General features: G+C 55.0%; 3 protein-coding genes across 7 annotated transcripts in view; 2 read left to right on the top strand and 1 right to left on the bottom strand.

Annotated features, from left to right (window-relative positions):
• Window positions 1–4,793, top strand: part of dennd4b (DENN/MADD domain containing 4B) — a 44,988-nt gene extending 40,195 nt beyond the window's left edge. For both annotated transcript variants that reach the window (XM_072393459.1, XM_072393458.1), the window contains exons 26-29: window positions 1,804–1,909; window positions 1,975–2,140; window positions 2,216–2,274; window positions 3,058–4,793. In XM_072393459.1, coding sequence (XP_072249560.1) covers window positions 1,804–1,909; window positions 1,975–2,140; window positions 2,216–2,274; window positions 3,058–3,203 — 477 coding nt within the window. In that variant the 3' untranslated portion in view covers window positions 3,204–4,793. The remainder of the gene's footprint in view (window positions 1–1,803; window positions 1,910–1,974; window positions 2,141–2,215; window positions 2,275–3,057) is intronic.
• A 1,150-nt stretch (window positions 4,794–5,943) lies between these two features.
• Window positions 5,944–14,238, top strand: kiaa0319 (KIAA0319 ortholog). 3 transcript variants are annotated; one of them, XM_072393461.1, is made up of 16 exons: window positions 5,944–6,102; window positions 6,771–6,822; window positions 6,991–7,562; window positions 7,937–8,063; window positions 8,402–8,566; window positions 8,698–8,805; window positions 9,695–9,836; window positions 9,915–10,063; window positions 10,148–10,299; window positions 10,394–10,532; window positions 10,613–10,772; window positions 10,850–10,986; window positions 11,113–11,235; window positions 12,070–12,160; window positions 12,237–12,328; window positions 12,428–14,238. In XM_072393461.1, exons 2-16 carry the CDS (start codon window positions 6,780–6,782, stop codon window positions 12,574–12,576), a joined length of 2,349 nt encoding a protein of 782 aa, XP_072249562.1. In that variant the 5' UTR covers window positions 5,944–6,102; window positions 6,771–6,779; the 3' UTR covers window positions 12,577–14,238. The 3 variants fall into 3 exon arrangements, with proteins under 3 accessions (XP_072249562.1, XP_072249561.1, XP_072249563.1); XM_072393460.1 differs by lacking the exon at window positions 5,944–6,102 and having other exon boundaries at window positions 6,724–6,822; XM_072393462.1 differs by lacking the exon at window positions 5,944–6,102 and having other exon boundaries at window positions 6,724–6,822; window positions 8,450–8,566.
• On the bottom strand, window positions 13,723–21,640 carry aldh5a1 (aldehyde dehydrogenase 5 family, member A1 (succinate-semialdehyde dehydrogenase)). Of its 2 annotated transcripts, XM_072393463.1 has the most exons (10): window positions 21,230–21,640; window positions 20,015–20,098; window positions 18,668–18,838; window positions 18,454–18,570; window positions 18,197–18,340; window positions 17,941–18,084; window positions 17,719–17,877; window positions 17,449–17,612; window positions 16,136–16,194; window positions 13,724–14,767 (listed from the first exon to the last, which is right to left on the bottom strand). In XM_072393463.1, exons 1-10 carry the CDS (start codon window positions 21,515–21,517, stop codon window positions 14,556–14,558), a joined length of 1,542 nt encoding a protein of 513 aa, XP_072249564.1. In that variant the 5' UTR covers window positions 21,518–21,640; the 3' UTR covers window positions 13,724–14,555. The 2 variants fall into 2 exon arrangements, with proteins under 2 accessions (XP_072249565.1, XP_072249564.1); XM_072393464.1 differs by lacking the exon at window positions 18,668–18,838 and having other exon boundaries at window positions 13,723–14,767.
• Between the last annotated feature and the right edge of the window lie 1,891 nt (window positions 21,641–23,531).

A 23,531-nucleotide genomic window follows, 5' to 3' on the forward strand; every position in this document is an offset into this window, starting at 1 on the left:
CACTGATCCTTAGAACCCGCTGACCCTTAGAACCCGCTGACCCTTAGAACCCGCTGACCCTTAGAACCCGCTGACCCTTAGAACCGCCTGCTGATCCTTAGAACCCGCTGATCCTTAGAACCCGCCGATCCTTACAACCGCCTGCTGATCCTTAGAACTGCCTGCTGATCCTTAGAACCGGCTGATTCTTAGAACCTGCTGATCCTTAGAACCCGCTGATCTGTAGAACCCGCTGATCCTTAGAACCCGCTGATCCTTAGAACCCGCTGATCCTTAGAACCCGCCGATCCTTACAACCGCCTGCTGATCCTTAGAACCGCCTGCTGATCCTTAGAACCGCCTGCTGATCCTTAGAACCGGCTGATTCTTAGAACCTGCTGATCCTTAGAACCCGCTGATCCTTAGAACCCGCTGATCCTTAGAACCCGCTGATCCTTAGATCCCGCTGATCCTTAGAACCCGCCGATCCTTAGAACCCGCTGATCCTTAGAACCCGTCGATCCTTAGAACCTGCTGATCCTTAGAACCCGCCGATCCTTAGAACCCGCCGATCCTTAGAACCCTCTGATCCGTAGAACCCCCTGATCCTTAGAACCTGCTGATCCTTAGAACCTGCTGATCCTTAGAACCCACCGATCCTTAGAACCCGCTGATCCTTAGAACCCGCCGATCCTTAGAACCCTCTGATCCGTAGAACCTGCTGATCCTTAGAACCTGCTGATCCTTAGAACCCGCCGATCCTTAGAACCCGCCGACCCCTAGAACCCGCTGATCCTTAGAACCCGCTGATCCTTAGAACCCGCTGATCCTTAGAACCCTCTGATCCGTAGAACCCCCTGATCCTTAGAACCTGCTGATTCTTAGAACCTGCTGATCCTTAGAACCTGCCGATCCGTAGAACCCGCCGATCCTTACAACTGCCTGCTGATCCTTAGAACCCGCCGATCTTTAGAACCGCTTGCTGATCCTTAGAACCGCCTGCTGATCCTTAGAACCGCCTGCTGATCCTTAGAACCCGCTGACCCTTAGAACCCGCCGATCCGTAGAACCCACTGACCCTTAGAACCCGCCGATCCTTAGAACCGCCTGCTGATCCTTAGAACCGCCTGCTGATCCTTAGAACCGCCTGCTGATCCTTAGAACCCGCTGACCCTTAGAACCCGCTGACCCTTAGAACCCGCTGACCCTTAGAACCTGCTGATCCTTAGAACCCACTGATCCTTAGAACCCGCCGACCCCTAGAACCCGCTGATCCGTAGAACCCGCTGATCCGTAGAACCCGCTGATCCTTAGAACCTGCTGATCCTTAGAACCCGCTGACCCTTAGAACCCGCTGATCCTTAGAACCCGCTGACCCTTAGAACCCGCTGACCCTTAGAACCCGCTGACCCTTAGAACCCGCTGACCCTTAGAACCCACTGATCCTTAGAACCCGCCGACCCCTAGAACCCGCTGATCCGTAGAACCCGCTGATCCGTAGAACCCGCTGATCCTTAGAACCTGCTGATCCTTAGAACCCACTGATCCTTAGAACCCGCTGACCCTTAGAACCCGCTGACCCTTAGAACCCGCTGACCCTTAGAACCCGCTGACCCTTAGAACCTGCTGATCCTTAGAACCCGCTGATCCCTAGAACCCGCTGATCCTCGGCTACCGGCTGCTGAAGGACTCAGTCCAGAACCACAGATAGAAAGGTTCTCTAACCTGCTGAAACGTCTCGACCTTTGTTCTGTGAGAGGAAGCAGAACCGAGTCTGACTCATGTGACAGCAGCTGGAGGAGCTGACCCGCTGTCTTCCTGCAGGTTTCCCTGTCGGAGAGCTCCTCGGTGAGGGTCCGGCTGCTCTGGGACACCCTGACCCCCGACACAGACCAGTGGCCCCCCCTCTACATCCTGTGGAGGATCCACAGTAAGTGGAACTCACACAGTTTCTGCTGCCCTCAGGCTCACTTTAACCCTGTGACTCCGTTTCAGGTGGCGTCCAGATGAGGAGCTACAGCTGGCGGAGGCACAACCACCCGTTCACGCTGTCCTTCCTGGAGGAGGTGCTGCGCTGGGTCGGCATGAACGAGGTGCACAAAGCCGTCACCCTCTTCCTGGAGGAGCTGGCCAAGCAGCCGGGAACCCCCCGGATCCAGAGGTGCGTTCAGGCCCAGCCACAGCTTTAAGGTGGTGTGGAGCTGCACCTGACGGTGTTCTCTGTTTGCACCGACAGGAGTCTGTACAGAGAGTTCCTCTTCCTCACCCTGGCAGCCATGGGCAAAGACCACGTCGGTGAGAACGCCGCTCGCCCCGAACGCTCCACGCGACAGACGCTCACCCAGAGGCGTTAATGCAGAAATACTTTGGTTCATTTCCTGCAGATTCATTTCCTGCAGATTCATTTCCTGCAGATTCATTTCCTGCTTTCAGTTTAAACATCAACATTAGATTAACTTATCTTTATAGTTATTATTGCACAAATACGGATTTTAGAAACAATCGTTACCAGAAAAGCTGTATTTTTGGATTTATTTGGCCTCCACAGACGATCAGACGCCATCTGATTGGCCGATTCTGTGCCGGCACTTTAAAGCTGGACTGTGGTCCGTTTCATTCATTCAGACTGAATAAAAACCTCCAGAAGTCCAGACTGACCAGAACCGAACCAGCTGACTGACCCGAACCGAACCAGCTGACTGACCCGAACCAGCAGACTGACCCGAACCGAACCCAGCTGACTGACCCGAACCCAGCAGACTGACCTGAACCGAACCAGCAGACTGACGTGCACTGAGCTGAGGAAGTAGAAGCTAAAAACCGTGAGGATAGTAGCTGCTTTACTGAGGTTTCAGACTGTAGAGCTGCAGCTGGTATCGGTCGGGTCCACTCTGCTGCAGAACCAGCCGCAGAACCAAAGGTCTGACGTGGAGCTGCTCCTTCAGGCAGCCCTGAGCCCGTCCTGGGAGGCAGGTCCAGGTTCTGCTTGTCTGGTTTAACTCGCCGTAACAGAACCGCCAACAGCTGGTAGACATGGCTGAGAAACAGATGCTAACCTTCTTCTGTCTCCTCCCGCAGCGGCGTTCGATAAGAAGTACAAGGCGGCGTACTCACGGCTCAGCGGCGCTCTGGGGCGGGAGGAGCTCCGTAAGAAGCGAGCGCAGCCGCCCAGCCCCAAAGCTGTGGACTGCAGGCGCAGCTTCCACCCGCCCCTGGAGTGCTGAGGGAGCGGCGTGACCCTCTGGGAGGACCGCTGCTGCCTCCACCCGCTTCCTCCTTCACCTCCCTGCTGCCCCCTGGTGGAAACCGTGTGAAACCAGCCTCCATCGCAGCCCCCGCACGCCGCCGGCAGCAGCCGAAGCTGGAGGGAAGCGCCGGAGCAGAGGAGCAGAGCGACCCGGGAGGCTCAGGCCTCAGAGCTCCTGCTGGACTCGTCTGGCTTTGTCCTCTCAGTGGGATGTTTCAGGTTTGATGCAGAAATAGGTCACAGGTGGATGAGAAAGCTTTGAGAAGGCGGGCCGAACGGAGGCGCCGGGCGTCCGGTGCTGCGGGGTTTGGTTCAGGGTCGCCTCCGTCACCGGCGCTCCGCTCGCCATCTCCCAGAACCACAGGCAGACTCACTGAGGCGGACTCACTGAGGCGGACTTCCTGAACCTTTTGTGCTTCGAGCGCTTCAGCTGAATCAGCATGTTGAACATTTTCAGCCTCCAGCAGCTGCTCCGTCCCACTTCCTGTTTCTGGAGACCTCCAGATGGGGTTCCCTCCAGATGGGGTTCCCTCCAGATGGGGTTCCCTCCAGATGGGGTTCCCTCCACCCTCCATCGCCCCGTGAAGCCCGGAGAGGTTTGGGACGATGTCAGCTGAAGAGTTCTGATGCTTGAACCCAACTGAACGTGTTTCTCAGATCATTAATCCTCAGATTTACCTCCCGCCTGCAGCCCAGAAACCACAAAGCACCGATCCTCACAGCGTCCGCTTGGACCCAGATCTTCTTTCAGAACCTGCCGGACTCAGCACCAACGAGCTGCTTTAACCTGCGTTTAATGTTCGCCGTGAAAAATACAGCAGATTATTCCACTAACTGGGACTCATGTGTGAAATCTGTGAAATAAGGAAATAAGGAAGGTTCAGACGGATCCAGTGATGACGCGAAGCAGCTAGCAGCTAACTGCTAACAGCTAGCAGCTAACTGCTAACAGGTAGCAGCTAACAGCTAGTTTCAGCCACACCTGTATCTCTCCTCTCTCCTCACCTCCTCTCCTTTCTTCCTCATCTCTGCTCTGAACCTTCCTCGTTTCTCCTCCTTTCCTCCTCTCCTCTCCTCCTCACCTTGTCTCCTCTCCTCCTCTCCTTTCCTCTCCTCCTCTCCTTTCCTCTCCTCCTCTCCTCTCTCCTTGTTTCAGGGTGAAACGATGCTCTGAACCTTCCTCGTTTCTCCTCCTTCCCGCCTCTGCTGACATCACAGGTGGGAGGAGCTAAGGCTTCAGGAGAAGAAGAAGAAGTAACTTCACTTCATTTCCTGTTCGATAACTGATTAAAACTGATCTTCATGACACACGGTGGGAAACGTAGATCCTGCGTGCGTGTGCACGTGTGTGTGCACGTGCGTGTGCACGTGTGTGCACAGCAGGAACTTTTGTTGTTTTTTGTGCGTTTCTGACAGTTTCTGCTGGTTTTATTGAGGCGCTGCAGAACAGACGAGTGGATTTAAACCACATGGTTGTGTTTGCTGTTGTAATTTATATTTGGCCGTGACTTCAGTTGTAAATGTTTGTTTTTTAAGAAAACACAAAAATAAAAGATTGTGAAACTGCTGCTGGGATTTTTCTCATTTATCCAAAACTTCAACACAAATCAACCTGAAACTCTGAAGAAGGTTGTGATTAAAGTTAAGAAACGAATCTAAATAATCAGAAACTCCATCCCTTTGGTGCAGTTTTCAATCCAACCTTTTGGATGATTCACCTGGAAAGTTCCTGTGTTTAGTTTCAGGATTTGTTCCCCTGACATTTTCCAGCAGAAATCTGAGGCAGAAACAGAGTTTTTTCTCAGTTCTCAGCAGCTTTAAAGTGAATCTCTGGTCTGAGCTCCTTTATTCTCCAACACAGCCTGAACCCTCTGAGACAAGCTTTCTGTCATTTCTTTAAGGAGTCTTCAGGAATAGTTCTCCAGGCTTCTTGAAGGACATCCCAAAGCTCTTCTTTGGATGTGGGCTGCCTTTTGTTCCGTTCTCTGTCAGATGATCCCACACTGCTTCAATAATGTTGAGGTCCGGGCTCTGGGGAGGATTCATCCCTCCATAAGACCTGTTGCCACTGATTTTCAGTCCACTTCTTGTGTCATTTGGCACAGCTCAGCCTTTTCTCCCTGTTTCCCTTCCTTAAGAACGGCTTCTTGACAGCCACCCTTCCATGGAGACCATTTCTGATGAGGCTTGGGCCAACAGTAGATGGATCAGCTGAAGGTCCAGATGCATCTCTCAGGTCCTGTCAGGTCACAGCTGGATTTTTTCCTCTTTCTTAAGGACATCACTTTCAGATCCTGTTCATCTGCTGTAGATAGTTTTTTAGGCCTGACACTTCTTCTTTTGTCCTCCACTTGTCCAGTTTCCTCAAATGTTTTAAGGGCACACTGCACCCCATGCTGAGATATGCCAAGTTTTCAGCTAATAGCTCTTTGGGAATCACCTTGTTGCTGCAGAAATCCTATTTTCTGTCTGTCAAACTGTGTTTTCTTTGCTGTTTTTCATAGATGCAGCTAAAGAAATGGGAACAAATGATGTGTCTTTGTGACAAAGTGCCTAAAGATCCAGTTTAAAATGGCTTCTTTTGCTCCTTGCTTCTTTGGATCAGGACCCGAATTAATTTTCTTTTGACAATTCGCTGAATTGACGTTGTATTTTGAAATTTTACATTTTTTATTATTTGATTTTGAAAGTCCAAACCGGATGTTGGACTCATCTTTTTCACAGAATGGTCCCCGCTCCCGTTTTCTCGGAACAAATGTAGCATCATGCTGATCAAACTGCACCCAGAGACCAGTCCGACTCCCGTGGTGTGGACCGGGACCGACCAGGAGAAGCAGTGACCCGGGACCCGGGTGTAGAACCGGGACACCTACCAGGTGGGTTCAGTCCAGCTGTCACGTGCAGGTGCAGCGGCTCAAACGGTTACCGACCGTTTGGTAGGTTTCCTCAGCAGAGAGAATATCGTGGACACGGTGAGAAAGACGTTCATCGACAGATGATTGGTCGAAATGTAATTTGCGCCATAATCCATTGACAAAATAAGCTATTTTAAGACTTTTTGTGCGAGAATATGTGAAAATCACAGAAATATTATAAAGCGGGTTTACAAAACCGTCCGTGGGTGATTCGGGGTCTTTCGGTCCAGCAGATTAAATGTTTATGGATCGTTTATGATTAAATGAAGTCCAGAAGCAGCTCGCAGTGCAGATGTTTGTTCGGAGGATAATCAGTGAGCGGTACAATCAGACCGTTTTTAAATGTGGAGGGATTCGTGTTTGACGCTCCCCATATATGCCGAATTAAAGTTTAATTAGTGTAGTTTTTAGTAAGTTAATGATTTTAGGGGTTTATTGAGGTGAAGGTGCGCGTGCTCGCTCACAGCGCAGCTGGGCGGGGCTCCCGGTGGCGCTGTCCGGCTGTGTGGTGCTGAAACTGTCCAGTCACAGCTCCTCCCCCGACCGACTTCATTTCCGGGTTGAAAAGCTGCAGTTGTGTTGAATAATGATGAATGCGTGTTTCTGAGGCTGTGATGTGCTGCTTTCAGACTCTGAGCATGTGGGAGGAAACGTTTCTGCTGCTGCTTCACGGCCTGGAAGGTAAAAACATTCAGGTTTATCGTCTTTACGCCCCGAACTGAAGGTGATGTGAGCTGAATGTTTTCCTTTACTGTCTAAATTCAGAACTAAGTGAGTCTTAAAGCTTTGTTCTCCTGTTAGGCTCAAAGTTAGCGGTAATCATCCCTCCACCCTCTGTTCCTGTTGCAGCTGTGGTGGCGTCCCAGTGCTGGCAGGGGGCAACGTTTTCCGAGGCGGTGGTTTCTCCGGCGGTGCACAGCAGTGGCATCATGCGAGTTCCGGGCGTGGCGTCCCTGCCGCAGTGCGTGGCGGCGTGCTGTGACCTGCCCGGATACGACTTGGCGTGGCTGTTTAAAGGCCGCTGCTTCGTCCTGAGCTGCCAGCAGCGGGAGAACTGCCGACCCCAGGAGAGGCCTGGCGCCGACTCGGTCCTGGCCTTCCTGCGCAGGGCGGCGCCGCCGACGCTGGTGCTGCAGTCTCTGGTGCGAGGCGAGCCGTACGCCGACCGCTGGGGCGCCCAGACCCCAGAGGCCGGCCCGGACCTGGAGGCGCTGAAGGATCTCGCCCTGTTTGACGGGCCCCAGCGAGGTTTCTCGGATCCTGGGATGCTGGAGTACGGCGGCTCAGAGGTGGACTCAACCAGAGACGGCTTCAACCAATCAGAGGACGGGCCAACGCAGGTGGTCCAGATCAAAGCGTCTGCTGAGGAGATGAGCCGAGGGCAGAACAGAACCAGCAGACCAGCTGATGTGGACAGAACGGTGAGTAAAGAGTGAAGGCTCTGTGGGTCAGAACCCAGGAGCTCGGTTAGCCTTTATCTTCAGGCTCCGGTTTCAGGCTCCTTCTGATCTTTATTACCTTTCAAAGCCAGCAGCGGGACTCAGTGATCAGGGTCTGCTGGTTGGACCTGGCCCCAGAATCAGAACTAAAGGGGCCCGAGGGGCCTGAGAGCTGTGGCCCCGATCTGAGCCTGATGATCTGTCTTTGCTGTGAAGAACTTCTGAAACTTTACTCACAGTTTGCTGAAATACAGCTGATGGAACGCCTCTGATGGCGAGCCCGTGATGTCAGCAGCTGCCGGACCCACCTGGATCATCACGAATGACTGCGACCATCCTGTGTTTTTCTTTTTCAGACTGAAAGTCCGAGCAGCGCCGGTTCTGCATCCCTGAAACCTGCGACGGCCTCGGCCCGACACCAGAGCCCGCCGGTCTCTGCTCCGGCTGCACACCTGGAGACCATCAGAACCACAGGGAGGCCGGGTAGGTGCCTGCTAAACGGGCCCCGAGTAGAACGGCGCCAAACAGGTAGAAGAAAAACGCAGAATCCTTCGAAACAGGTTGATATTTACAGCCCAAAGTGTTTCACCTGCTGCTCATTTGGGCTGAAGGTGTTCAGCTGAAAGGCTGCAGACTTTAGAGCATCCAGGACAGAAAGAGGGATGAGAACCGAGCCTCAGTGTCGCTGTTTAATGATCCGATCCGAGCCGAGCCGATCCGAGCCGAGCCGAGCCGAGCCGATCCGATCCGATCCGAGCCGATCCGAACTGAACTGACAATCTGACCTAAGGACTGTGTGTTTTCTGTGTTTATCACCACAGGTGAGTTGTGCGCTCGATGTTTTCACCGACCACCATCCTCCTCTGCAGGTCAGCCCCTGATGTCTTCTCTGGGAAACCCTGTAGGGCAGGCGCTGGCCACACAGAAGCTCCACGCCTCCGTCGGCACTGGACTCGCCGGCGTTTCTGAGGACCCACACACAGCAGGTGGGGGGGGGCTGCTGACTGTTCGGTGTTGTTTCCATCAGAGATAATTAGGCTTTAAAGAAAATGTAGAATTAGGTGGAAACTGAGCTGAAGTAAAGATAAAAGCTTTAACTGAAGGATCTCTGTTACAGACACATTAAAGCTGCCCCAGTCTGCACCGACCGCCTCCCAGTCTCTGGTTCCTGTGACCTCTGACCCCACCAGCCTTTCTCCTCCGCCCACACCAGCTGCCACTGCAGGTACATTTGTGAGCTGTTAGAGTCCAGGATTCCACCATCTGTTGTTAACCAGCTCTGTGATCCCCCTCCTTTACTGTTAGCGCTCTGTCTGCAGTCTCTGTCTGCCCGGATAGTCTTAAAGCTGAGCAGAGAGCTGTTAGAGTTGTTCCTGCAGCCAGGTCCAGGATTCCACCATCTGTTGTTAACCAGCTCTGTGATCCTCCTCCTTTACTGTTAGCGCTCTGTCTGCAGTCTCTGTCTGCCCGGATAGTCTTAAAGCTGAGCAGAGAGCTGTTAGAGCTGTTCCTGCAGCCAGGTCCAGGATTCCACCATCTGTTGTTAACCAGCTCTGTGATCCTCCTCCTTTACTGTTAGCGCTCTGTCTGCAGTCTCTGTCTGCCCGGATAGTCTTAAAGCTGAGCAGAGAGCTGTTAGAGTTGTTCCTGCAGCCAGGTCCAGGATTCCACCATCTGTTGTTAACCAGCTCTGTGATCCTCCTCCTTTACTGTTAGCGCTCTGTCTGCAGTCTCTGTCTGCCCGGATAGTCTTAAAGCTGAGCAGAGAGCTGTTAGAGTTGTTCCTGCAGCCAGGTCCAGGATTCCACCATCTGTTGTTAACCAGCTCTGTGATCCTCCTCCTTTACTGTTAGCGCTCTGTCTGCAGTCTCTGTCTGCCCGGATAGTCTTAAAGCTGAGCAGAGAGCTGTTAGAGTTGTTCCTGCAGCCAGGTCCAGGATTCCACCATCTGTTGTTAACCAGCTCTGTGATCCTCCTCCTTTACTGTTAGCGCTCTGTCTGCAGTCTCTGTCTGCCCGGATAGTCTTAAAGCTGAGCAGAGAGCTGTTAGAGTTGCAGAGAAAGGCTATTAAGCTAACAACAAATCAAGCTAACACTTGGGTTTCCCTGAGCAGATGTCAGAGGGTCAAACCGTGGTCCGGTGGCCGTCGTGGGTCCTGACAGGAGGCTGGTTCTTCCGCTGAGCCACGTCTTGCTCGATGGCAGCGGCAGCACCGACGACCGTGGCGTCAGCAGCTACCGCTGGGAGGTGGTCAGGTGGGACTGGTTACTTGTCTACTTAGAAAAAGGTCTCTGACTTCACTCAAAACTGGTTTTGTCATCGTGTCTCTGCAGCGGTCCTTCTGGGGTGAAGCTGGAGGAGGCGGATCGGGCTGTTGCTACGGTTACAGGTGTGCAGGCGGGGCGGTACACCTTCCAACTGACGGTCTCTGACCAGCAGGGGGCGACAGACAGCGCCTTGCTGAGCATCAGGATAGAGGAAGGTGGGCTGGATCTGCAGGAACCTGCTCCTCACGGGACTTTGATGTATTTCAGGATTTTCTTATCGGCTTTGCTTCCTCCCACAGCCAGACGCCTTCCTCCGGTCGCTCACGCCAGCGGCAGCCACACGCTCACGCTGCCCAACAACTCTCTGGTCCTCAGGGGCTCCGTGACTGACGGGGACCAGGCCGAGGTCCACTACCTGTGGACCAGAGACAGCCAGAGTCCTGCAGCCGGGGTCAGTTCAGATCAGATCAGGCAGAGTTTATCACATTTATGTACAGAGAATTTAAACTGTCTGTGGGAGGAGCCTCACTGTCTGCTGCTCGCAGGTCGTCCTGTACGGCTCAGAGACTCAGGCCTCCCTGTACCTGGCAGACCTGGTTGAAGGCACCTACCTGTTCCAGCTGAAGGTGACCGACGCTCAGGGCCGCTCCAGCTCCGCCACGGCGACGGTGGAGGTCCGACCAGGTGGGCAGCGGGGCAGTGGTAACGTCCTGCCGGGGTTTAACTGTTGGAGCGCTCAGTGTGTCCCTCCTCTGTCTCCGTAGAGCCCGGCGGGGGGGAGCAGGTGGAGCTGGAGATGCTGGTGTCGGTGGCCCAGGTGAGCGTGGCTCAGAGGGACACGGTGGTCCGGCAGCTCGCCGCTCTGATCCACGTCCTGGACAGCGATGTCCAGGTCCGAGCGCTGCAGGGCCGCTCACACCTCAGGTACCAGCACCTGGACCGGGTCACACAAATATGGCAAACAGCTGTAAGGTCCAAACGGTTCCTGTGTGTGTTTCCAGCACAGTGCTGCGCTTCTCCGTCCGGGGGCCCAAGGGGCCCCTCTCCAGCTCCAAGCTGGTGGGTCTGCTGAGGAACCAGCTGCTCAGAGAGAAGAGCGACTACCTGCTGTTCCGGGTGCTGAGAGTCGACACCGTCGGTAAGTTGACCCTCAGGGGCCCGTTTGGACCCGTCGTCACGTTCAGAACCAGAATCAGGTGAAGGTTTCTGATTGAAACTGCAGCTTTCAGTCCCCTGCAGCAGCCGTGTGTTTCCCTTCCTCCAGTGTGTCTGCTCCGCTGTTCGGGGCGTGGTCAGTGTGATCCAATCACGAAGCAGTGTGCCTGCGACCCCTTCTGGACGGAGAACCTGATTCGTCGTTACCTTGGTGACGGAGAGAACAACTGTGGTAAATTCTTCATTGTGATTCCTGATTCTGATGGGCCTCTGATGGGCCTCTGAGGGGCCTCTGATGGGTCTCTGAGGGGCCTCTGATGGGCCTCTGATGGGCCTCTGATGGGCCTCTGAGGGGCCTCTGATGGGCCTCTGATGGGTCTCTGAGGGGCCTCTGATGGGCCTCTGATGGGCCTCTGATGGGCCTCTGAGGGGCCTCTGAGGGGCCTCTGATGGGTCCCTGATGGGCCTCTGAGGGGCCTCTGAGGGGCCTCTGATGGGCCTCTGATGGGCCTCTGATGGGCCTCTGAGGGGCCTCTGATGGGTCCCTGATGGGCCTCTGATGGGCCTCTGAGGGGCCTCTGAGGGGCCTCTGATGGGCCTCTGAGGGGCCTCTGAGGGGCCTCTGATGGGCCTCTGATGGGCCTCTGAGGGGCCTCTGATGGGTCCCTGATGGGCCTCTGATGGGCCTCTGAGGGGCCTCTGAGGGGCCTCTGATGGGCCTCTGATGGGCCTCTGAGGGGCCTCTGATGGGCCTCTGATGGGCCTCTGAGGGGCCTCTGATGGGTCCCTGATGGGCCTCTGATGGGCCTCTGAGGGGCCTCTGAGGGGCCTCTGATGGGCCTCTGAGGGGTCTCTGAGGGACCTCTGATGGGCCTCTGATGGGCCTCTGATGGGCCTCTGATGGGCCTCTGATGGGCCTCTGATGGGTCTCTGAGGGGCCTCTGAGGGGCCTCTGATGGGCCTCTGATGGGCCTCTGATGGGCCTCTGATGGGCCTCTGATGGGCCTCTGATGGGCCTCTGAGGGGCCTCTGATGGTTTTATCAAACCGAGTCTGCTCCTCCACAGAGTGGAGAGTGCTGTACGTCATCCTGACCAGCTTCGTGCTCATCGTCTTCATCCTGGCGCTCGGCTGGACCTTCATCTGCTGCTGCAGGAGGTGAGCGCTCCGGATCGGGCAGCAAACCGATCCCAGGGCAGCGCTGTGTGTAACCGGCTGTTCTGTCTGTGTTCAGGAGGAGACACACCAAAGTCAGGAAGAAAACCAAGTACACCATCCTGGACAACGTGGACGAGCAGGAGAGGGTGGAGCTCAGGCCCAGATTCAGTGAGTCGCCTGATTGGTTGGCTGCAGGACGGCGAGCGTTCATGTGACCGTAGATCAGGTGAAACGGTTCTGATCTGAGGACATCTGTCCTCTGTGCAGGTATCAAACACCGCAGCACTGAGCACAACTCCAGCCTCATGATGTCCGAGTCGGAGCTGGACAGCGACCCGGACGCCGCCTTCGGCCGAGACCGCGGACGGAACCGGATCAGCGCCCAGGCTGTCCGCAACGGAAACGCATTCGGCTGACGGGACGTCCTGCAGACCCCCGGGGGACGGCTCCGGCGTGTTGGTGCCTCTGATGCTTCTGTATCAGGTTCAGACTTCTGGAAAAGGACGAACCTGCAGAGACGGCAGGTGGGCGTGGCCTGCTCTGACGGCAGGTGGGCGTGGCCTGCTCTGACGGCAGGTGGGCGTGGCCTGCTCTGACGGCAGGCCCTCAGACACCAATCAGACTCCTGAGACGCATCAGAGGCACCGACGACCTGCCGGTGCAGCACAGAACAGAGCGACTCGTCTTTCCCAGCTGCAGTTTCCATCCCATAACGCTCCGTTCAAAAGGACCATTCGTCTGCCTGCTCTCCTCTGATTGGCCAGCTTCAGTCAGAGCCTGGTCACTGACGTCACAGCGCAGGCCGTTAAAGGGCGCCGCCGCCACATTGTGAGGCCACAAAACTGCTGACATCACACAGACTGGGACAGTTCTGTCAGAGCGTCATCAGAACCATCAGAACCATCAGAACCAGGTGTCAAACAGGCTGAGAGCCTTTAAAATGGCGGCAGACCTTCAGTCTGTGAGCTTCCTCACACAGAAGCTCATATTTAACCCTTTAAAGCTCAGATGGTGACCTCATCCATGGCGTTATGATTCCAGCTTTAACAGTCAGGACCTGCCGTGTGTCAGCAGGTGGGAGCGCCGGCGCCGACTGACCTCCTGTCTGCTGATCAGCTGACGGCGTGACAGAGCAGGTAACAGCTGGGTCCTTTAGCCTCAGGCAGGAAACACGATGAGCTCATCGGTCTGATGTTCAGCGCACTGCAGGACCTGCAGCCACAGAAGAAGAACGGCGGCCTCACAATGTGACATCAGCCTCCGCGGCGTTCTGCGGTGTGACGTCATGCCGTGTCAGCTGACCGCGCCTGTAACCAGCTGAAGGAGGAACCTGCAGCTGAGTTTGTTTTCAGGTAGCTCCAGCTCAGCAGGTGGCGCTGCAGGCTACGCGCCGCTGGGACACACGGCGGCGAGGAGGAAGGAAACGCCACAAAAACCAGAAGAACAGGAAGAGGTCTGCAGGAACTCTAACAGCTGGTTGGTCATGTGATCAATAACCCGAAGCAAAGAGGCCACAAAAGCTCGGATAATTAAAATCTCATGTTTTATTCAACATTAAACAGATAAAATCTAAACTCTGCATTAATTTTACCAACATTAATATTTTCCAGCGTTAGAATCATCTGCTGCAGGTTGAAATGAGCTTTTATTCAGGCTTATGTTTCAGATCCGCTGCTCCTCCTGGATCTGGATCTTCCTGTTCCTGTTCCTGTTCCTCATCTTACAGAAGATCTCATATGAAGCGGATCAGAACATTTTGGCACGGACGATGTAATCTATGGCAGTGATCAGCTGGGTCCTGATGACCCGGTTTCACACCTTTCTTTAAAGAAGGTTCACAGACACCAACATGCAGACTTTGGACCCTGTTTGGACCCTGTTCCCGTGTGTTTGGACCCTGTTTGGACCCCGTTCCCGTGTGTTTGGACCCTGTTTGGACCCTGTTCGGCTCGGCTTTTTGTTTCTTTTGAACCCGGCGCTGTGAAGGCGGGGCGACCCAAACGGAACCAGCATCAGTGGCGCCCCGTCAGCTCTGAATGTACATTTATGCTGTTCATTAAAGTGCTGATGGAGTCTGATTCAGTGGTTTTCTGCAGGGGGATAATAACTAAAGTGGTGGGCGGAGCCTGACCAGGACCAATCAGAGCGTCTGTTTCACAGGAAATGTTTTTTAATTAGTGGAAAATACGTGAGAATTAGCTTCTCCTACCATTAAAACACGTTAACATCCTCATTATTATTATAAAAAATCATTTTAACGTAACACAGATTAAAGGTCTGTGGGATCCTTGAACAGAACCCCCTCAGAACTCGGGTTTAATGGTTGATGGTTCTGGTCACCAGCTGCTCCATGTGACCGCCTCTGATGATTATCGCTGATCTTCGGGGTCAGAGTTCAGGGCTTCAGGCCTCCCAGGCACATGTACTTCACCTCCAGATACTCGTCTATGCCGTACTTGGCGCCCTCACGGCCCAACCCGGACTGCTTCACGCCACCGAAGGTCGCCTCAGGCGTGGACAGGAGGCCCTCGTTGATCCCGACTAACCCCACCTCCAACGCCTCCGCCACCCGCCAGATCTGACTCACATCCTGCGAGTAGAAGTAACCTGAGAGCAGAGCGACGGGTTAGAGCCACGAAGACAGCACCAAGTTTCATGCATCATAACAGTTCTGTCAGTTTTCAGGTGTGTTTTAAGGAGGAAAGACACCAGCAACGATCTCAGAGAAGCTATCAAGGTGTTGAAACGGTCCAATCAGAGTCCAGACCTCAGCCTGACTGAAATGCTGTGGTGGGACCTTAAAGGGGAACTCTGGCATCTTTAAACCTTATTTCTGGCATGAAATACGTTCATCTACAGTTTATTCACTCCGGTAAGAACGTCCATCTTACTCAAAGTCGTTGTTCACGTTGTCAAAATCTGATAAATATCCTGCCATGTTGCACAAAACTATCAGCAGCAAACTCTGTGTGAAGTTAGCCGACTGTCACAGAGCACGGAGTGAATAAACTGTGCTGCAGGGGGGCGTGTGGATGAAGTGGTCCCAGTAGAGTGCCTGTGTAGAAATCCCTCCGTTAGCTCTCCTATAGCTGCAAGTAGCCACATAACAGAGCTATGAGCTAACAGAGCTATGAGCTAACAGAGCTATGAGCTAACAGCAGCTATGAGCTAACAGAGCTATGATCTAACAGCAGCTATGAGCTAACAGAGCTATGAGCTAACAGAGCTATGAGCTAACAGAGCTATGAGCTAACAGCAGCTATGAGCTAACAGAGCTATGAGCTAACAGAGCTATGAGCTAACAGCAGCTATGAGCTAACAGAGCTATAGCACACGTTCATTCATTCATTCTTCTTAAAGTATTGGTGAAATAAAGACAGATAATGCCTTATTTAGAGGCTGCATCCTCTAAGCCCCGTTCACTCCGTTATATGGATCTCCAGTTATCTAAATATCTTCTGAAGGACGCCGACTTTCACCAAACTGTTCTCAGTGAGTAGATGAAGGTATTTCATGCCAGAAATAAGGTTTAAAAACACCGGAGTTCCTCTTTAAGAGAGCTGTGCATAATCTTAGAGAAGCAATCAAGGTGTTGCAACGGTCCAGTCAGAGTCCAGACCTCAGCCTGACTGACCTTAGTTTTAATCTCACTGCTGCTACAAGCTGCTGGATCAGGGGTTCACTTAGTTTCTCACTGCTGCTGTGATTTAGTTTTTGTTCCATAAATAATGAGCCGGTGATGCGTTACTCTGAGGTGGGTTCACTTAGTTTAACTGTTTTTCTGTCCTGTTGAAGCTGAACTAACAGCTTGGAACATAAACCTTATCCAGCTCTGATGTGTTACTCAGTTGTTAATGAGTCATCCTGCCTGTTTTATTAAAGTTTAACCGTGGAGCCGTCAGCAGGCTGGAATATATTTATAATATCTAATATATTTAATATGTTTAATGTTCAGTCAGAGTTCAGGACTCTCACCTGCCAGCCCGACGTTGGAAGCGTTGGCGATGGCCAGAGCCTCGTCTTCTGTGTCAAACCTGGAAATCAGAGACAGAGGAAGTGATTGGTGGACTCAGCCGGGTCAGAACAGAACTTTGTCCCTCTGTGGGACTCAGCCGGGTCAGAACAGAACTTTGTCCCTCTGTGGGACTCAGAACAGAACTTTGTCCCTCTGTGGGACTCAGCCGGGTCAGAACAGAACTTTGTCCCTCTGTGGGACTCAGCCGGGTCAGAACAGAACTTTGTTCCTCTGAGGGACTCAGCCGGGTCAGAACAGAACTTTGTCCCTCTGTGGGACTCAGAACAGAACTTTGTCCCTCTGTGGGACTCAGCCGGGTCAGAACAGAACTTTGTCCCTCTGTGGGACTCAGCCGGGTCAGAACAGAACTTTGTTCCTCTGTGGGACTCAGAACAGAACTTTGTTCCTCTGTGGGACTCAGAACAGAACTTTGTTCCTCTGTGGGACTCAGCCGGGTCAGAACAGAACTTTGTCCCTCTGTGGGACTCAGAACAGAACTTTGTCCCTCTGTGGGACTCAGCCGGGTCAGAACAGAACTTTGTCCCTCTGTGGGACTCAGAACAGAACTTTGTCCCTCTGTGGGACTCAGCCGGATCAGAACAGAACTTTGTTCCTCTGTGGGACTCAGCCGGGTCAGAACAGAACTTTGTTCCTCTGTGGGACTCAGCCGGGTCAGAACAGAACTTTGTCCCTCTGTGGGACTCAGAACAGAACTTTGTCCCTCTGTGGGACTCAGCCGGGTCAGAACAGAACTTTGTCCCTCTGTGGGACTCAGAACAGAACTTTGTCCCTCTGTGGGACTCAGCCGGGTCAGAACAGAACTTTGTCCCTCTGTGGGACTCAGCCGGGTCAGAACAGAACTTTGTTCCTCTGTGGGACTCAGCCGGGTCAGAACAGAACTTTGTCCCTCTGTGGGACTCAGCCGGGTCAGAACAGAACTTTGTTCCTCTGTGGGACTCAGCCGGGTCAGAACAGAACTTTGTTCCTCTGTGGGACTCAGAACAGAACTTTGTCCCTCTGTGGGACTCAGCCGGGTCAGAACAGAACTTTGTCCCTCTGAGGGACTCAGCCGGGTCAGAACAGAACTTTGTTCCTCTGTGGGACTCAGAACAGAACTTTGTTCCTCTGTGGGACTCAGAACAGAACTTTGTCCCTCTGTGGGACTCAGCCGGGTCAGAACAGAACTTTGTTCCTCTGTGGGACTCAGCCGGGTCAGAACAGAACTTATCTCAGGTGGACTCCCTCTCATATGAAACTGCTCCTGTGAGCTCACCTGATGACAGGAACCAGCGGCCCAAACGTTTCCTCCTGCGTGCACAGCATCTCCGTGGTGACGTCGGCCAGCAGAGTCGGCTCCATGAAGGAACCTTCCAGGCGCTTCCCGCCTTTCAGCAGCTTGGCGCCGCGGGACACGGCGTCCGATACCTGCTGGACCACCTGAGGACAAATGATGATGAAACCTGTCTGACGTCTGTTTGGACATCCTGAACCAGCTGGTTAGGGTCACTGAAAGGTGTGAAACACAGCGGGGGGGCAGCTTTACCTTCTCTGCGGCTCTGGTGTTGATCAGCGGCCCCTGCGTGGTGTCGGGCTCCGAGCCGTGACCCAGACGGAGCTCGCCGTCCATCGCCTGTCCGAGTTTGGCCACGAAGCGATCGTAGATCCCGCTCTGGACCAGGAACCGGTTGGAGCACACGCACGTCTGCGGGCGGAGGAAAGCGGTCAGTTCAGAGTCGGCGCCGCCAGCAGCGGCGACTCATCTTACCTGTCCAGAGTTCCTGAACTTAGAGGCCATGGCTCCGCCCACCGCCTTGTCAATGTCAGCACTGTCGAACACGATGAAGGGGGCGTGGCCACCGAGCTCCATGGACGCCTTCTTCACGGTGTCAGCGGCCATTTTTAACAGCACCTGAGAGGTGACCACATTTGTTCCTCAGGTCATTTTATCGGGAAAGCTGCAGAAAGCTGAAAAAAGCTGCAGTGATCCTTTAAATGCTGAAGGGGGCGCCGCAGAGTCTCACCTTCCCCGTGGCCGTGGATCCAGTGAAGGAGATTTTGGCCACCAGAGGGTCGGTACAGAGGACCTGCCCGACCGACGGCGTCCTCTCTCTGGAGCAGGGAACCACATTGTAGACCCCCGCTGGGATCCCCGCCTGCGCCGCCAGCTGCAGAGAAGACAGGAAGTGATGCAACAACGAGCGTCTCCATGGTTTCAGGAAACCTTTAAAACAGAGAACTGAGGGTTTGCATCACTGCTCCAGATGTTGGCAGGACTGACCTCTGCCAGAGCGAGCGCCGACAGCGGCGTGTCCTCGGCTGGTTTGACCACCACCGTGCACCCGGCAGCCAGAGCAGCCCCCACCTTCCTGGTGATCATGGCGCTGGGAAAGTTCCACTGCGGGACAACAAGTAAACACCCGGAGCGGCTCCGTCAGTTCACCCGGAGCGGAATAATTGATTGAGGCTAACTCTGTGTTTTAGACGCCACTCACCGGCGTGATGATGGAGGCGACGCCCACGGGCTGCTTGAGGAGTAGGATCTTCCGGTCTTTGGCAGGAGATGGAACGATGTCTCCGTAAACTCGCCGAGCTTCCTCTGAAAACCACTCCAGGAAGGAGGCGGCGTACGCGATCTCCCCGAGAGACTCTTTCATGGGCTTCCCCTGCAACAGAGTCAGGGCTGCCGTTTGGAAACATGTTTCAAACTGTTACACCAATGATCCCCAGACTGCCGCTCCTCCTCCTCCTGGGGTAGAACGCCGGCGTTCCCCCTCCTCCTCCTGGGGTAGAACGCCCGGCGTTCCCCCTCCTCCTCCTCCTGGGGTAGAACGCCCGGCGTTCCCCCTCCTCCTCCTCCTGGGGTAGAACGCCCGGCGTTCCCCCTCCTCCTCCTCCTGGGGTAGAACGCCCGGCGTTCCCCCTCCTCCTCCTGGGGTAGAACGCCCGGCGTTCCCCCTCCTCCTCCTGGGGTAGAACGCCCGGCGTTCCCCCTCCTCCTCCTGGGGTAGAACGCCCGGCGTTCCCCCTCCTCCTCCTGGGGCAGAACGCCCGGCGTTCCCCCTCCTCCTCCTGGGGTAGAACGCCCGGCGTTCCCCCTCCTCCTCCTGGGGCAGAACGCCCGGCGTTCCCCCTCCTCCTCCTGGGGCAGAACGCCCGGCGTTCCCCCTCCTCCTCCTGGGGTAGAACGCCCGGCGTTCCCCCTCCTCCTCCTGGGGTAGAACGCCCGGCGTTCCCCCTCCTCCTCCTGGGGTAGAACGCCCGGCGTTCCCCCTCCTCCTCCTGGGGCAGAACGCCCGGCGTTCCCCCTCCTCCTCCTGGGGCAGAACGCCCGGCGTTCCCCCTCCTCCTCCTGGGGTAGAACGCCCGGCGTTCCCCCTCCTCCTCCTGGGGTAGAACGCCCGGCGTTCCCCCTCCTCCTCCTGGGGCAGAACGCCCGGCGTTCCCCCTCCTCCTCCTGGGGTAGAACGCCCGGCGTTCCCCCTCCTCCTCCTCCTCCTCCTGGGGCAGAACGACTTGACATTTTCTCCTTTTAGCTACTTAAACAACAAGAAGAAAGACACCTGAACACTCCGAGTTCTTCCAACAGTTTCTGTCATTTATCGATGAAAACATTTATTCTGCGGATGAATCAATAACTAAAGTGTGAAAACACCTCGGCTCCTGGGAGCTGGTTTGATGCTGCTGTTCATTAACTCAAATCCAGATCAAACCCTGATGGATCCTGTTCTCTGAATAAAACAGCTGACTTTGGACTCCTTTCCCCCGGTCAGATGTAATCCTGCAGGATTCTGATCAATAAGTAAACATCGTGCTTTAACGGCTCACCAGACGATACTCACACATTCGAACGTGATGAGTTTGGCGAGGTCCTCTTTGTGCAGCGTCAGCAGGTCGAACCACTTCCTCAGCAGGAGGCTCCTCTCCTGCAGGACAGCCAATCACATCACACCTTTTTATGATGTCACAGGGATGTGACGCAGACCAGGTAACAAGCAGAAAACCTGAGATTCACTGAAACATGTTCAAACCTGAACATAAACCCAGAATCTGAGGCAGAAACAGAGTTTTTTCTCAGTTCTCAGCAGCTTTAAAGTGAATCTCTGGTCTGAGCTCCTTTATTCTCCAACACAGCCTGAACCCTCTGAGACCAGCTTTCTGTCATTTCTTTAAGGAGTCTTCAGACCTTTTTCTTCTCTGCTTTCACGGATAAATCAGGAAAACTGTGATTTATTTCACATGAGAAGTATTTTAGCACTCGTTTAACAGAAGGAATGAATGAGAACACGAGAAAAGACCCAAACTGCAATTCTATCTTCTCCTCTGGGCTTCTGTAGAGCACAAAAATACTAATAGAATCAATAATTTGAACAAAGATGCTAAATAAAAAGAAAAAAAACACAAATTCTATGTCAATACCGCAACAAAAAGCTGAGTTGGTAGATTAAAGAGTCACCTGCAGCTCTGGTGAGGTCAAACCGAACAGTCACAGGTGAAATCAGACACATTTCTGCAGGTGCGTGCACGTTGAACGTCTCGTGCTGCTGTGTTTTGGTGCCTTTAGGACACCAGACCTCAGCTGGACCATAAGGAGCTTTTATTACACTGTTTGAATGAAGCATTCTCATAAAGGCACGGTTCATTTTTTAAATCACGGAGCCTCCTCGACAGAAACGTGGAGCGGAAGAAGCTGCAGAACTACAGAGAAACGTTGAATTTGACCCCAACTGCGTGTCTTCTGGCGACTGATTTCTTACCCGAATTAAAGTTAGAATAAAGCCAGCTGCATGGAGGCAGCGGTGCACTGTCTCTGCTGCTTCCAACAGACGATAATCATCATTTATATCGAAAATGCAAGTTTTTTCGGCGAGCGGCGGCAGCCAATACAAAGTAAAGTGAAAGCGTGTGATGTAATCTAAAAAGGTGATAATGTGCATTTTGAGCCGAATTAAAGTCCGTTTATCCCTAAAGTACATGCATAGTGTGGCATTTGTTTCTGTTGCGTCGTAGAGCGGATACAGTGCATTGAAATGGTCTTATTGAAAGCGAGCCTATACCTTGGCTGAGTGCTGCTTCCAGGAGTGAAACGCGCGGTGCGCGGCGTCCACAGCCTGCTTGGCCTCCGCCGGGCCGCAGTCAGACACTTGGGCAATCTCCTGCCCGGTGGCCGGGTCCAAGACGGGGAACACCGAGGCTGCGGAGACCCAGCGGCCGTCCACGTAGCCCTGCGTCCGGAGCAGCGGGGGGGAGACATCCAGACTGTACTGCCTGCGCATGGCGGCGGGGGGGCCGGGGAGCACCTGCCGGAGGAAGCAGCGGGACCTGAGCAGGCAGACGGCGGACATCGCAGCCAACGAGACGGACTCTGCACAGAATGAGCCGCAGCTGAGACTCCTGCAGCTTTCCGTCGGTTTCAACCAGTCTGCAGGACGCTGTGGTCACGTGACCCTCCACCAACACAACAACGAGCCTGCGCGCGCGATGCTTCCGCTCCGGAGCGCTGATGCGGTCTGACTCTGAAAGTTCAGCCACAAACCAGCCGAACATTGCAAAGGTCCAGAGGACAAAGAAAGCCATCATTGAGCTGTTCTACTGCTGAAATAAAGTCAGAAAACTCTCAGTTTGGCCCAAAGTGAATTCAGAACCGGGAGCCTGTAAAAGAAACGTTTTTCCTCCCTGCAAACTGCTGGTTATAAAGATGCACTGAGGGGTCTGTAAGACGCCACATAATTTACTATGAAACGCGCAGATTTATCACCCTGATGGTGAGATTCTGTCAGACTGTGGCAGCTGTGGATGGAGCCTGCCTCTGTGATGAGGATGGAGGCAGAAGTTCAGGGATGGTTCTGGTTCCATAAGGACTGCTGAAAGCACCGTGGCCCTGACGCACCGTGGCCCTGACGCACCGTGGCCCTGACGCACCGTGGCCCTGAGGCACCGTGGCCCTGATGCACCGTGGCCCTGAGGCACCGTGGCCCTGACGCACCGTGGCCCTGACGCACCGTGGCCCTGACGCACCGTGGCCCTGACGCACCGTGGCCCTGAGGCACCGTGGCCCTGACGCACCGTGGCCCTGAGGCACCGTGGCCCTGAGGCACCGTGGCCCTGACGCACCGTGGCCCTGAGGCACCGTGGCCCTGACGCACCGTGGCCCTGAGGCACCGTGGCCCTGAGGCACCGTGGCCCTGACGCACCGTGGCCCTGACGCACCGTGGCCCTGAGGCACCGTGGCCCTGATGCACCGTGGCCCTGAGGCACCGTGGCCCTGACGCACCGTGGCCCTGACGCACCGTGGCCCTGACGCACCGTGGCCCTGACGCACCGTGGCCCTGAGGCACCGTGGCCCTGACGCACCGTGGCCCTGAGGCACCGTGGCCCTGAGGCACCGTGGCCCTGACGCACCGTGGCCCTGAGGCACCGTGGCCCTGACGCACCGTGGCCCTGAGGCACCGTGGCCCTGAGGCACCGTGGCCCTGATGCACCGTGGCCCTGAGGCACCGTGGCCCTGACGCACCGTGGCCCTGACGCACCGTGGCCCTGAGGCACCGTGGCCCTGACGCACCGTGGCCCTGAGGCACCGTGGCCCTGAGGCACCGTGGCCCTGACGCACCGTGGCCCTGAGGCACCGTGGCCCTGACGCACCGTGGCCCTGAGGCACCGTGGCCCTGATGCACCGTGGCCCTGAGGCACCGTGGCCCTGACGCACCGTGGCCCTGACGCACCGTGGCCCTGAGGCACCGTGGCCCTGACGCACCGTGGCCCTGAGGCACCGTGGCCCTGAGGCACCGTGGCCCTGACGCACCGTGGCCCTGAGGCACCGTGGCCCTGACGCACCGTGGCCCTGAGGCACCGTGGCCCTGAGGCACCGTGGCCCTGAGGCACCGTGGCCCTGAGGCACCGTGGCCCTGACGCACCGTGGCCCTGACGCACCGTGGCCCTGAAGCACCGTGGCCCTGATGTGACGCACCGTGGCCCTGAGGCACCGTGGCCCTGAGGCACCGTGGCCCTGATGCACCGTGGCCCTGATGCACCGTGGCCCTGACGCACCGTGGCCCTGAGGCACCGTGGCCCTGAGGCACCGTGGCCCTGAGGCACCGTGGCCCTGACGCACCGTGGCCCTGACGCACCGTGGCCCTGAAGCACCGTGGCCCTGAGGCACCGTGGCCCTGATGCACCGTGGCCCTGATGCACCGTGGCCCTGACGCACCGTGGCCCTGATGTGACGCACCGTGGCCCTGATGCACCGTGGCCCTGAGGCACCGTGGCCCTGATGTGATGTGATCGATTCTTTTAACCTTTTTGCTCTGAGCTGACAGCAGATTAAATGTTATTCTTTTAATTCAACAGATCTGAGATCAG

The sequence above is a fragment of the Leuresthes tenuis genome, unplaced genomic scaffold (genome assembly GCF_036924035.1).
Source record: "Leuresthes tenuis unplaced genomic scaffold, fLeuTen1.0.hap1 SCAF_10, whole genome shotgun sequence".
NCBI classification, from domain to species: Eukaryota; Metazoa; Chordata; class Actinopteri; order Atheriniformes; family Atherinopsidae; genus Leuresthes; species Leuresthes tenuis.

Bases quoted from the DNA above. Each gene is read 5' to 3' on its own strand.
- kiaa0319 (XM_072393460.1), top strand. From the start codon at position 6,735: ATGCGTGTTTCTGAGGCTGTGATGTGCTGCTTTCAGACTCTGAGCATG. The intron at 10,300-10,393 runs GTCAGTTCAGAT...TGCTGCTCGCAG, and splicing joins GCCAGAGTCCTGCAGCCGGG to GTCGTCCTGTACGGCTCAGA. The intron at 10,773-10,849 runs GTACCAGCACCT...GTGTGTTTCCAG, and splicing joins CAGGGCCGCTCACACCTCAG to CACAGTGCTGCGCTTCTCCG.
- aldh5a1 (XM_072393463.1), bottom strand. From the start codon at position 21,517: ATGTCCGCCGTCTGCCTGCTCAGGTCCCGCTGCTTCCTCCGGCAGGTG. The intron at 20,099-21,229 runs GTATAGGCTCGC...GCTGTCCTGCAG, and splicing joins GGAAGCAGCACTCAGCCAAG to GAGAGGAGCCTCCTGCTGAG. The intron at 18,571-18,667 runs GTGAGTGGCGTC...GTTGTCCCGCAG, and splicing joins TCGCCTCCATCATCACGCCG to TGGAACTTTCCCAGCGCCAT.